Raw genomic sequence first — 14,014 nt, forward strand, 5'->3', positions numbered from 1 at the left:
CTTATTTCTGAACCAATATGAATGGGTCTGTGAGTAATGTAGTTGTTTTGTAACATAAACTTACCTGAACTCTAAGTTCCAGCTTCTGAAGCTCCTCTTTGGGGATAGGTCTCAATCACTGGCCAACAGCCAAACCGTAGCTGAAGGTGCTTGCACCAGGTCACCAGAGTAGAAAAAAGCACAACTCCCTTAAAGGGACTCCGTCACCAGATTTTACCTCATTAAAGAAAATCTACAGTAAAAATCAAGCAGGATAAACCAGGGACGCTTACTTATAGATCTGGGCACCATAACTGTGGTAATCATCTTATATATGTCATACATGGCCTCCTCCTACTTTTAAAATTATGCTAATGAAGCTGAAATGCTATTGAGCCGTTTTTCACAGAGCTTCTCCGTGCTAGAGATTCAGAGGCTGTTACACTGTGCCTGGACCTGAATCTGCTTTCAGATTACATCAGGAAGAGGTAGGGGGGAGTGCCAAGCAGGAACACAGGGGGAGGTTGAGACAGCCTAAGGCTGTCGCACGGCCCGAACGCTGCAAACCGGAACTGAACTGACATGCTGAGTTCAGTTCCGGTTTGCAGTGTTTGGGTCGTGCGATCCGGACAGCACACCTTGCAAGTGTAGAAGGGGCTTAACAGTCTGTGAGGCTACAACATGGAGAGGATCTGGGAACAGTAACCTTTCAGGCTCATTAATATGATTATAAAAGTTTATTTTAGAAGGAAGGATATAACAAATTAACAATATAACAAGTTTACCACAGTCACAGTGCCTGGATCTATGAGTAAGTGTCCCTGGTTTATCATGATGGATTCTGATAATAGATTTCCTTTAAACTGTTTGCCACCTCAGGTAGGGTATGAAATGTCCTTTCTAGAATTCCCTCTGTTATATAAATCTCGGGGAAGCCCCCCTTCACTCGCTCCTATCTCTAGCACCTAGAAACATATAAAGATAAAACTCTTTATTTGCAGTTTGTCCATTCCAAGATTGCAATCTCAAAGATGATATATATCTTTAATACAATATGAAAAGCATGGTCCCACACATATAGAACTTAAGATGGGGTGTCTAAAGTAATGCTCCCCTCCAAACTCTGAAAGTTACTAATCACATGCAATACACGACTCTTCTCATATGACTTTAAAGTGATATTTTTTTATAGGTAAACAACCAAAATTTCATCTAACAGAGGGAATTCTATAAAGGACAATATATACTCTACCTGATGGGGCTGATAGTTTAGTAGTGTAAATGCTGGTGAAAGTATACAGTACAGACCAAATGTTTGGACACATCTTCTCATTCAAAGAGTTCTCTGTATTTTCCTCACTATAAAAATTGTAGATACACATAAATACTTAACAAAAAAGTGTGAAACAACTAAAAATATTCCTATATTCTAGGCTCTTCAGAGTAGCCACCTTTTGCTTTGATTACTGATTTGCACACTCTTGGCATTCTCTTGATGAGTTTTAAAAGGTAGTCACCAGAAAAGGTTTTCACATCACAGGTGCCCTGTCAGGTTTAATAAGTGGGATTTCTTACCTTATAAATGGGGTTGGGACCATCAGTCCCACTGAATAAACTGTTAGATTATGGCTATAGAAAAGCAGCTAAGTAAAGAAAAACGAGTGGCCATCATTACTTTAAGAAATGAAGGTCAGTCAGTCGGAAAAATTGGGAAAACTTTGAAAGTGTCCCCAAGTGCAGTTGCAAAAACCATCAAGCGCTACAAAGAAACTGACTCCCATGAGGACCACCCCAGGAAACGAAGACCAAGAGTCACCGCTGCTGCAGGGAAGTTCATTCGCATCACCAGCCTCAGAAATCACAGGTTAACAGCAGCTGAGACCACATACCAGGTCACTGCCACACAGAGTTCTAGCAGCAGACACATCCCTACAACAGCAGACGTCATTGTAAAATAGCTGCTAGGAAACCACTAAGGACAGGTAAGAAGGAGAAGAGACTTGTTTGGGCTAAGAATCACAAGGAATGGACATTAGCCCAGTGGAAATCAGCGCCTTGGTTTGACGAGTCCAAAGATCTATGGTTCCAAAATTTTTTTCTGTGTGCAACGCAGAAAAGGTGAACGAATGGACAAAATTGAAGATATACTGAACGAGCATGGTGACCACAGCATCTTGCAGTGGCATGCTATTCCATCGGGTTTGCGTCTAGTTGGACCATCATTTATTGTTGAACAGGACAACGACTGCAAACACACCTCCAGGCTGTGTAAGGGCTATTTGACCAAGGAGAGTGCCCATCACTCTCCTTGGTCAAATAGCCCTTACACAGCCTGGAGGTGTGTTTGCAGTCGTTGTCCTGTTCAAAAATAAATGATGGTCCCCACAGTCACCAGACCTGAACCCAATCAAGATTGTTTGGTGTTAGCTGGACCACAGAGTGAAGGCAAAAGGGCCAACAAGTGCTGAGCATCTCTGAGAACTCCTTCAAGACTGTTGGAAGACCAACTACCTCTTGAAGCTCATCAAGAGAATGCCAAGAGTGTGCAAAGCAGTAATCAAAGCAAAAGGTGCCTACTTTGAAAATCCTAGAAGATTTTCAGTAGTTTCACACTTTTTTTTGTTAAGTATATAATTCCACATGTGTTAATTCATAGTTTTAATGCCTTCAGTGTGAATCTACTATTTTTATAGTCAAGAATATACCAAAAACTCTTTGAGAATGAGAAGGTGTGTCCAAACTTTAGGCCTGTACTGTACGTTTGATGTTGCACTGTATATTGTATAAGGACATAGTTAAACGTTCACATCTGCAACTTGCATTTACAAAAGAAAATAGACTTATACTGATTTAAACTATTATAAATAAAAAAATAGAAAGACATTTAATGAAAACCTTCTATTGAAACAAAATACGTTTTCTGGCTTCAAAACATTACTGGCATTCTGTATAAGATCAATGCAGATCAAACTCTTCGAAACAGGTGTTTCGATGGATATCACTACTCAGATGAAAACTTCAAAGTTTACATGGGTTTATCGACCCGTATCTTGCTGCTACGTGGCTTCCTTGTTAGTAGACAGGTGAAATGAGTGGAGCATCAATGGCTATAGGTCTCCACACTCTTGCAATGCTTGATAGTCATTCCCAAGAATGGGCCTTCTAAATTGTAAAACTAGAAATCTTCTTCAAAAGTTATAAACTAGCAGACCTGACTAATAAACACTTTGCTGAAATCATCAACATATCATATAATATGTAATGAAGAACAAAAACTAGAATACACAAAATAAAATCAGATCATCTGTTGTTGTTCTTCGAACTTCAAACTCTGTTACTGAAAGCTGTTACATTTCAGCGATGGAAATATATATTATGTGATAGGACAGGACTTGTTGTTTAGGAAAGCCGACCAGTAACCTGTACTGAGCCACAGGAATTGTTCCCTACTTAACCATTAATTGTTCCCTTCTTAAGTATTACACGGTGGAAATCAATATTTGGTAAGGTACATGTAATTCCCTAGAACTAAAATTATGACCCTGTATTTTCTAGCAGTCACACTGTGACTACTACTTCATTCATCCTGGGTTTCCCACCTGCCTTCCGAGACTAATGACTCCGGTTCCCTTGTGTTTTCAAAGTAATGAATTGCTCTAGAAAAGTCTAACTCATTAAGTACTGGGCCATCAAGAGCAATCTTGAGAACATCACTAAGGTCTCCAGATGTTCTTTCCTCATGGCAAATCTGCTTCTGCAACTCCTTTACCTGACTTACTTTGTCAAAAAGTACAGATCCAAGTGGCATGACTAAAGCAACAGCAGCTAAGACAGTAAAGTCTGGAAAAAGCTCGTGCATCTCCGAGCTGGATTGAACCAGCTTGACACAAAGATCACGAAAACTCAAATTGCTAAGGCTGAAAACAATACGTTTGAAGAGGGCAAAGTCATTTGATGCTCTCTCTGGAACTAAGACATGAGAGAAATACTGTAGGAGGTGCCGTAGTTCCATTTCACCATAAGAACCAATATCATCCAAGGAGGAAGGGTAACTCTTTGGATTGAAGACAACTGAAAAAGAGCTGACTACTTTAAGTACACCATTAGGAAATCGGTCCTGTAAACTTTTGCACACATTTTCAAGACAGGATTCTTTAATAAGCTCAAAGTCTTTTAATTGGACTTTGGTGCAGTCAACCAGTTCTACTCCTTTATAGTAGAACCGGCTCTCATTGTCCTCATCTGGATGTTCATTCAGCTCATTAAGGAACTCTTGAAAGTTCTGTCCATTGGTAGATTTTTGGGCCAGCAGAGTGGCATGTGATGCCGTGACTATTGGATTTATCATGGATATATCAAGATCCTCAATCTGGAAGAACTGGTTAAGTTTTTGGAAGATGGGAAGAATATCAAGTAAAACCTTGGTAAAAGCAACAAACCAGAACTTTTTCAACTCCATACACAGTCCACTGGCTATAGGAGACTTGGCAGATTCACTCTCCAGTAAAAGAATAAGAGTCGGCCAAGAAGAGTCAATAGTTTCAATAGCTGGCAAGATGGATATCCAATGAACCATTCTTGCACAATTCAAGTCAATACCACAGATGCTGAGAATGTTTTTCAACTCATGGAAGCTTTGACTGTCCCCATTTTTATTGCCATACAGTCTATATACAGCATCTATAATACTTTCATATTTTCGCACATATTCAACGCTGGTAAAACTTTCAGCTGGAAGCAAAGACCTTCTGTGTGATATACTGTGAAACTGTGATACAAGTGGACAAAGAGACTTGAGCTTTTCGCCAACACCACTATGCCTATCTGCCATAAGCGATGTTCCATCAGAACTGAGCCAAGATACCTTCTTAGGTAGAACATGGAAGTCATTCAGTAGGTCTTTTACTTGGTCTAAAACTGAGCCGGCATCTCCGGAACATAACTGAATCTTGCCCAGAAATGCAATGTAGAGTTGTCCATCACATGGTGAAATGGATGTAGTGAACGCAACAAGACTTCGTTGTTCTGCAATATCCATGGTCTCATCAAACACAAGCCCAATAAATGGAGAATCTTTCAATCTCTTTCGATCTTCACTGCGTAGTACTTTAACAATGGCTTCCTGAATTGACCAAACACAACAGTATGTCAATCTTTATCTCTCGTATGTCTACATGATAAATTATACTTCACCCACTAAATCACACAACATTGACTGTGTGGTATTACCAGAATAAGTGTTCAAGTCTTCTATTAGAATATAATAAAAAGTTTGAGGATATTAAGTAGTGAAGCTCTCGCAGGTCACCACATGTCTCCCCCTATCACATGATTACCAGCAGTTGGGGCCTGATTTCTAAAAGGAGCCGCCTCTTTCTCATGAGTGCCGAAAGGGGAAATTCGACTACTGGTCACAAGTCTGTGCATCGAATGGATGTGCACGTTGAAGATATACACTCCAAATAAATGGCAGTACGTCAGCTGGCTACAAGATTATAGTTAATTTTAGGGAAAGCCCCCTGAAAGGACCAGGAGCTAAACATGAATGGCAGAAGCTCCAATTTCTTATTTGGACAGTGCCCTTCAAGCTGATTTTTAAGTAAACGCCCTTGATAATACAATAGACTACAATAGACTACAATCTGTTTTCTGTGATCTTATGGAAAAAAAATCTCTCTTTTTTAATATTGACAACAAATAAGTATTGTACTTGACCTATTTAAAGTCCCACAGGCAGCAGAAAAGCGCAGAGGCTCAGATCTTTGCCTTGTTCTCTTTCCCATTACTGGGCATGCAAATCTCCAGCTGGCTGCCAGATTTAACTGGGCTCAGATAATGCCTCGTGGCATCTGTACAATTCTATTTCATTTTTGTTACAAGTGATTTCCCTATATATATATTAAAAAAACAGCAGGGAGTGATGCATGCCATGGCTGGAGGAGGCTTAGTGAGCTGGGCAGTGATTAATTAAAGGCTAGGGCCATTCCAAGAGGGTTTTTTCCTCTTCTTTTATATAAAGGGCAAATATCCAAAACCCAGTGACCTTTGAATGTGCCCTTCATTTTTATTGCATTACTGTGCCTTTCAGATATCTCTTGCGTAAAATAGATCCGAGCAAAGAAGAGCGGAGCTTCTGTACAAAACAGACCCTTTCCAATGAATCCAATAACTGGACCATTTTTATAAGAGTCAAAATAAGGGAAACATTTACAGAAAGACAGAGTATTAGATGTAAATGTGAGCACAGAGTGAAATAGTCATTTATTCCCTTTCCATGTTTAACCCAACAATAATGCAGCCTAACTTGGTATTTATTGCAATTACCTTTTGTTTTGTGTTCTATATAATATGTGTGTGTTTGTGGGAGCAGAGGATCTGGTGGAAAAACAAAAAGCAATTGTTGTCAGTTTTGGTTTTTATAGTATTTGCCAAGTAGTCATAGCTTTATTCCCAAGTAAACAGCCTGTTTCTATGAAGTTTAGTGAAGGTGTATTCTGCAGAGAACCTGCAATGTGTTTACCATGCTCTTACAGGATTGCATCTGTTTTTCTTTGAGAACTGAGTTTCCACTGACCTCCAATGAAATGATTTCTTTTTGTAACAAGTAAACAACCAATCTTCGTTAAAAGCCTTCTTATTTTGCTCTCACAGTCCTTTAGATTTGTCCTTTGGAGGATGTAAATCCTGCATACTGCAACTTTTTAACCCCTGAAAATTTTCAAAAGTCGGGGGTCATTTTATATGCCGGGTGAGGAGTACGGGGGCAAGCAAAAATGCTGTTGTTCCTTCTTTGCCTGCCGTTTCATTTCTTACGATTCTCACGAGAGGCAGAGAAGGAGGGACTGGCTAGATGAGTAAAAGAGACGTGGTTGTCTGGGTGCAGGGTCCCGTTCTATTTCCATGCACCAGGCATCCTGGACACCTGCATCGGACCCCTTACCGACACGTGATGATACTTTATATGTCGGCTGTGGGTGTATGGAGTCCTCTCCATACAAGGTGGGCGTTTGCTGCATATTGCACCCTTAACACTAGCAACCATGGGCGCTGCCATCTTGGCTCAGATCGTCACACTCTGTGGCAGAAACAATCTGTTGCCATGACTCCATATGCCAGTGGAATATTGCAAATATTATCCCACCATTTATTCCCCCATATAAAAGGCACTAGGAGTTGCTTACTAAAGTAAGCCGCTCCTAGTGCTACAACAGATGTGGCAGTGTTACACTGCTAGCGTTATCGGAAACCTCCAGTAACGCTAACAGACACTGACGCGCTGTACAATAGAAACACCGGACCACGGTCGGGCGTATTCATGAGGGGGCGGGATTAGGGGCGGTGACTGCCGCATGAAGCTCTGCAATCACTGACGGCCTATGGGGTGGGAGGGGCGGTCCGGGGGAGAAGCAGCGCCTCATCAATACTCCCGACCGCTTACAGCGGGGTCCGGCATTTCTGTTTTACAACGAGGCAGTGTCTGCTAGCGTTATAGGATGGTTACCATAACCCTAGCAGTGTAAGGCCTCTTTCACACTTGCGTTGCAGATCACGTCAGAGTCTGATCAGGGTGTGATCAGGGTTTGGGCAGTGAAAAACGCACTTTTTGCATCAGAGTGCAATCAGTTTTCAGTCAGAGTTTGTTCAGTGTCTCAGTTTTTCACGCGCAGATAAAGGACTCAGGTCTATATTTTCTATGGTAATTGATACGTAAAAAATGCATTGGACTTGCTTGTGTTTCAGAGTGCAATGCGTTTTTGATGCATCTGCATAGTCTTGTCTGGTGCTTTTTTAATGTGCGTGACTTGCAGAGCATGCTGAGATTTAAACGTACATTAAAAGAGACGCTTACTTTAGTAAGCAGACCCTAGTGCCTTCAATATGGATGACAGGTGCTCTTTAAGGTAAGAATCTTAGTATATTAACTTTACTTACATTGGCTTATTCCATAAAGAGGAGTGAATTGTATTAATGTATGTTACCCAACACAGCATTGTCACCAGCTTCTGTCTAACTAAACCACATGTAACCTAGGTAAGGGTTTAAAGTGTCCTTTCAGGAATTCATTCTTTTATCTATAGAAATCAAATCACATCAGGCAGATTTGTAGCTGCAGCTCGTAGTCCTATGTAAACTATGTCTTTAATTGCCTCAGTCTCCAATTTTGTAGATCAAAGGATCAAGATCCTGGAATATGAGGGTCTTACCTTTAATACAAAACAGTCATGGTTGTAGATACCATAAAGCGCAAGATATTGGCATCGAAAGTGAACCTTTAGGCCAAAGTGTGACTCATCTCAGCTGTTTTCAGCTCATTTGCATACAATATTGGGGGTGATTTCATATCCTATCAGAGGGGGCTGGTATTTTGGTGGGGTACAAGCTGGTAAATGTGTCTCTAATGCTGGCTTGCCATGATTCTGATGAGATAATACCGCAGGGTGACACTTCATTTACCAGATTGCTGATAAAACAAAATCAAGACCAATGTAGCCATCAGCACTGAAAACAACAAGAAAAGAAACTATGGTAGGTTTGATGTACTGAATCCAAACATTTTAAGGTTTTTGTTTCAAGAACCTAGAACGTATACTAGGGTCAGGATGTAAGAGTTCTCCTTAACTGGCAAACTCTCCATTAGATGAACTCTTACTTCCTTACCCAAGTCAACAGCCTTTCACTCCAAACCAGTTCCATACATTGTACTGAAGACCCAACTAGGTGGAAACATCGCTGTCTACAGGTCGCTGGGAATCTGTTCCTTCTGGAATAGATCTACGGGTTTGGTTTCAATCCCACACCATATTATTAGGCTTCTTGTAAGTCATACTTGGTAAGGTGGCAAAAGGAGGCATTGTTTTCCATTTCCCACCCTTGCACATTGAACATATCCTAAACATTCTTTATGACTCTAGTTATAGAAAAGGGAATAAGGGCAGTTAATGTTGCAGACATGTATCACTTTTTACAGAAATTACAGAAAAAATGTAAGTTGAATGTGCGAATACACCCTAAAACTAATCTTCCATTGTAATTGCCTATGTAACAATTCAAGCATTTTATGTAAGTATGTTCTACTCCAGCTTTGGATACATTACTTTTTATAGCTCATCTGTTCCTGTAGGTTTTTACTATGGGGGTCTGTCTGTACACACCTGCATTTGTCTTACACTGCTTGGATGGTAATATTCATTTTGCTCGGAAGACAAGAGAGCTTCACATAGATTAAATTTCTGCAGCTCCAGCAGAGATGAAAGTTTACCACTTGAGATGCCCTCCTTGGCCATGGTGTAGACAGTGGTCAGAATAGCTATCTTAGATGGATCCATCTCAGCTTTGATGACAGACTTTAACTCTTGGTGAAACTGTATTTCCATGGCTAGCTGCTCACTATTCACAGCCAGCGCCTGCCTATGGGCACCCGACGTCACATGACGCAAAAGTGCATGTCTCTGAAAATTGTCAGTCCCCACAGTGAAGGCGTTCTCAGCTTTGCCATGCTTGTTCTTGACAAGAGCCTGCCGACACTCCATACAAAACATCAGCTTTCGCTCATAATCAAACTCCAGCCACGTGAACTCTTCCTTCCAGTGCTCGTTGAAATACCTCTTACATTTCTTATTAGAGTTTGAAGTCTCCCCTGCTGGCTTTTTTCCAGGGGTCACCATGCCACCGCCACTGCCCATGGTGAAATCAAACATTAAGGGAGGATTGAGGTTGTCCATGCTGCATTACACTGAGCCAACAGCTCAAGACTGCTGGACGAAAAAGACAAGGGGAAAGAAATTACGGTTAGGACATAACTCCGGCTCCCACAGAAATTGTTCAGGGACATTTTACTGAACATTATTTGGGTCTACTTTAAGAAGTACAACCACCCCCTCCAGTAATTTTAGTAACCCGCAGGCTGCATTCACACACAGCGTGCCAACGTTAACTCAGCAAATCCCAGACAGCCCCTTTATTTATATGTCTAACACACCAGGTTGCCCAAGGTATCTCCAATATCCTACATCCTGGGTCCACTCTCATCCAAGTTAAGGCATACAACATGTAGGTAATTCCTGCACACCAACCTCTTTGTGCAAGGCTAAAGTTCTGTTCACACCACTGTGTGTTTACTGTTCTCTGCAGGATCCTAGAGGGTTTTCAGGTAATTATCACCAATATCTGAATGGGGGTAGTTGGTATGCCCTGATACACTTACATATATATATTCTGCTGCACATGCATACCTTCCTACACATACATGCCCTGCTGCACATAAATACCCTGCAGGCAACAAATACATCCCCTGCGGGTAGTATATACATACCTAGCAGCACATCCATCCCCTGCAGCACATGCACGCCCTGCAGGCTGCAAATACCATAGCCAGTACAACACATATATCCTGCAGAACATTGACTTCAGGCTACACATACATACCCTGCAGTACATGCATCCCCTGAAGGCTACACATAGATCCCCTGCTGTACATGCATCCCCTGCAGGTAGCACATACATACCCAGTAGCACACATATACCCTGCAGTAAATGTATCCCCTGCAGGCTGCACATACATACACAGTAGCACATACATCCCCTGCAGGCTGCACATACATCCCCTGTACTACATGCATCCTCTGCAGTCTGCATGTAGATCCCTTGCTGAACTTACAGCCCCTTCAGACTGCACATACATACCCTGAAATACATGCATCCCCTGCAGGCTGCACATACATACCCTGTAGCACATGCATCCCCTGCAGGCTGCACATACATACCCTGAAATACATGCATCCCCTGCAGGCTGCACATACATACCCTGCAGGCAGTACATACATCCCCTGCAGCACATGCATACCCTGCAGGCAGTATATACATCCCCTGCAGCACATGCATACCCTGCAGGCTGCACATACATACCCTGCAGATGACTGAGCTCACTCCTCTCTTCTCCAGGTCACATAGAAGGAGGACATTGATGCCAGTCACAGCTGCTCCTCTCCATCCCCGGAGCCGCTGCACATACAGCACTGGCGCTTTCTCCACTGTCCACAGTGCTCAGCACTGCGAGAACAAGGCAGTACAGGCGGCCGCAGGAGCACTCAGGGACATGGGAGCAGCCATGATGCGTGTGTCTGCTCTATGTCACCGTGTGCCCAGCGCTGCTCCGCCGCATTGTCAGTGCTGCCCCCTAGTGGCCGGAGATGTGCGCGGCTCTCCTGTCCTTCATCACTAGTACTGGGGCACAATGATCCGGCAGTCACAGCCGGGCTCTCACTCCTGCCGGGATATTTGGAAACTAAAATCCTCAGCCTCATCGGCCCCACCTGATTCTGAGCCTCTCTCTTTTTTTTTTTTTATAAATGTGTGAATATTTTGTTCACATTTACTTTTAAAACACAACACAAGACAAGGGTCTTAGCCGGGACCCCCAAGTAGCCACAAAAACTGTGTCCTAGACACTTTACAGTCAGTGTCATGTATGGGAATGCAGCAATATTCATGTCCCTTTTACACTGAGGGATCTGGGACCCCTTCTCAAGGTCACTGAGGGTCCCGGTGGTCTGACACCAATAATCTGTTTAAGGAACTGAGAAGGAGAGTTGTCCCACTTCTGGGTGACACTGTCAGGTAGTGAAGACAGCAGCATGCGTACAGTGACAGCATCCAGAGTTGGGGCAATCTTATCCTTATCCTTAAATGAGATGCCTGTCCCTAATTCATGAATGTAGTTACTTTCTCCCTTAAAACAAGATAGTTGTCCTTGGATACAGCCACCTTCTCACTCTTGCAGCAGTAACCACATATGCACTATTGTGGTGCCCATCCACCTGGATTCAGTTCATTACCACAGGATGGCTGTGGGACATGCAGTAACCCTCAGTAACAATTTGTTTGTATGCGCACTCCAGCAATGGTCGTCGTATCCAAGAACATCCAATTGAAGAAATGCTTGCATGTGGCTTGCATGCATTTTTGGGTACTTAAAAATTGTTGTTAGCTTTTATTATGTTTTCTTTTTTGGGGGGGGGGTCACAGTGTATATTTACGCATGGTCAGTTGACATCTTTTATTTCATTAGTTTTTTTGGGTCAGTGTATAGGAGTATTCTGGTTGTTGCTTTTGTTTTTAACATAAGTATTTGAGTGCTGATTTACAGCTAAGCCCGTTATCCCCGATGAAGCCGATTACTCGGCGAAACATGTTGGGGGGCTTTGGTAGCTAAATTTTAGTCAGCAGGGCACACCAATCCAGTGTTCAATTTAATAGATAACTACATAAGGAGGCAGTATAGAATCAATACTGGTAGTGTGAGGTGTGAATGAATTTCTCCAGGTGTATGGGACGACTGGGTCAACTGATAATCAGAATATGTAGGGTGATTTAACAACATGGCATCATGGCATAGATGCTAATAAAGCAGCCCATCTTAGTGATTGTATAACTGGGGACCATCTTTTCACCTTTCCCTAAAATCCTACAGTTGAAACATGTGACATTGGGTCACACTATGAGGACCTAACGCAAAAGAAACCACAGTAACCCATCTGGGCAATATGGTGAAAAAAGCCTGTTGATCTGACCAGGAGGTGCAGACTGCACCCTCCTGAGTTCATCTACCTGCATAGATTACGTATATATAACCCACATTGGAGTCTCACCTGACATTGCAAATCTACTACCCACAACTATAGTTCACCCCATTAACATTTATGTGGCATATATGACACCCAGTCTGGGGAATCTGGTAAACCAGCACTGGGATATTTTCACACGTGGCATCGGCGCAACAGTTTTTGGTCATCATTTATTATTTAATACTAATAAAGGTTAAGTTTTACTCCTTGGTTATGGTGCCTTAGGGCTAGTTAGCCCCCTCTTGCTCAAATTAGAAATAGCCTACCAAGTAGAGATTTTCCATTTCTTATTTTGTTTGGTCTCCTGATTTATTTCTTGGCTCCTGCATGCCATACAAAGCAGCTGTCTGCGGTGGGTAGTGGCTAGGTGAAATTATGGTAATTGCTTTAAGATAATGGCCACACAAGCATGAGATGTCTCCTCCATCCACCATGTAATTACTGGAATGGACTGGGTCCAGCCGTCCGCCGTGGGATGGGCAAATGTTCGGGAAAGTTCTATGGCTTCACTGTCTAACTAACTGTTTTCACTAACCAAGGTAAGATGGCTGCCATTGGCACTCTCAGCAGGAGAGTTGCCCTGCCTCCGGATGTTGATTCTGACACGTAGTGAAGCCAGAGCAGCAAGCAGACAGCATCAGAATCCGGAGACGGGGCAACTCTTCTGCTGAGAGCATGGCATGAATAGTGGTATCTAAAGGGCACTGCGCCGTGCTCTCAGAAGGAGAGTTGCCCTGCCTCCGGATGCCGCAACAACATCATGGCGTGTCACCTCTGCCACTCTTGTCATAGGTTAGCCATCACAGCCTTAGATATTGATACTGAGTGGTTGCATCTAAGTGGTTAACATTTTTGGAAATCCTTGAACATATTCCATAAAAACACTACGCAGCACTTATTACTGCATTACACAACTTGGTCCATGTACCTCCTACAGACTCATCATAGAGACAGGGATGTTACAGAGAATATTTGGCGCAAGATTTTTTAGAACATTAGCTGCTTATTGGTTATTACTGTATATTAACGTAATGACATTTTTATATAACGTGGATTTCTGTAATGATGCCTCTGCTTTAAGAAGAGAACATTGGCCGAGGCTGGGGAATGCGTACAGTTATATCATCCTTTGCCTCTGGTATATTCTACATGGATCACTGACTCCTATGGCAGTTATATCAAAATAAATTTTAGCAGCAGAGATGCAAACACAAACAAAAGTATTTCGTGTGCGGCAGAACTCAGCCGATGCCTTTCATAGTCAGATCTATAGAGAAATCTCCTTTAATGTCCTGTTGATACTAGAACTGTAGAAAGTTATCTATTATGATTTCCTCAAAATAAAGAAAGTAATGACTATTCCCTTCCGTTAGTATAACAGATGAAACATTATTTGCAGTATATTTTACAGT

General features: G+C 42.2%; 2 protein-coding genes across 7 annotated transcripts in view; both read right to left on the minus strand.

Moving 5' to 3' along the window:
• ZNF385C (zinc finger protein 385C) overlaps window positions 1-14,014 on the minus strand; it is a 200,907-nt gene that overhangs the window by 29,048 nt on the left and 157,845 nt on the right. The gene's annotated exons all lie outside the window — the stretch shown is intronic.
• C6H17orf113 (chromosome 6 C17orf113 homolog) lies at window positions 2,321-11,148 on the minus strand. 2 transcript variants are annotated; one of them, XM_072111685.1, is made up of 3 exons: window positions 10,885-11,148; window positions 9,132-9,731; window positions 2,321-5,101 (listed from the first exon to the last, which is right to left on the minus strand). In XM_072111685.1, exons 2-3 carry the CDS (start codon window positions 9,699-9,701, stop codon window positions 3,557-3,559), a joined length of 2,115 nt encoding a protein of 704 aa, XP_071967786.1. In that variant the 5' UTR covers window positions 9,702-9,731; window positions 10,885-11,148; the 3' UTR covers window positions 2,321-3,556. The 2 variants fall into 2 exon arrangements, with proteins under 2 accessions (XP_071967786.1, XP_071967788.1); XM_072111687.1 differs by having other exon boundaries at window positions 9,132-9,734.

This window comes from Engystomops pustulosus, chromosome 6, assembly GCF_040894005.1.
Source record: "Engystomops pustulosus chromosome 6, aEngPut4.maternal, whole genome shotgun sequence".
Lineage (NCBI taxonomy): Eukaryota > Metazoa > Chordata > Amphibia > Anura > Leptodactylidae > Engystomops > Engystomops pustulosus.

Bases quoted from the DNA above. Each gene is read 5' to 3' on its own strand.
- C6H17orf113 (XM_072111685.1), bottom strand. From the start codon at position 9,701: ATGGACAACCTCAATCCTCCCTTAATGTTTGATTTCACCATGGGCAGT. The intron at 5,102-9,131 runs GTGTGTACAGAC...TGGTCAATTCAG, and splicing joins GCAGTGTAAGACAAATGCAG to GAAGCCATTGTTAAAGTACT.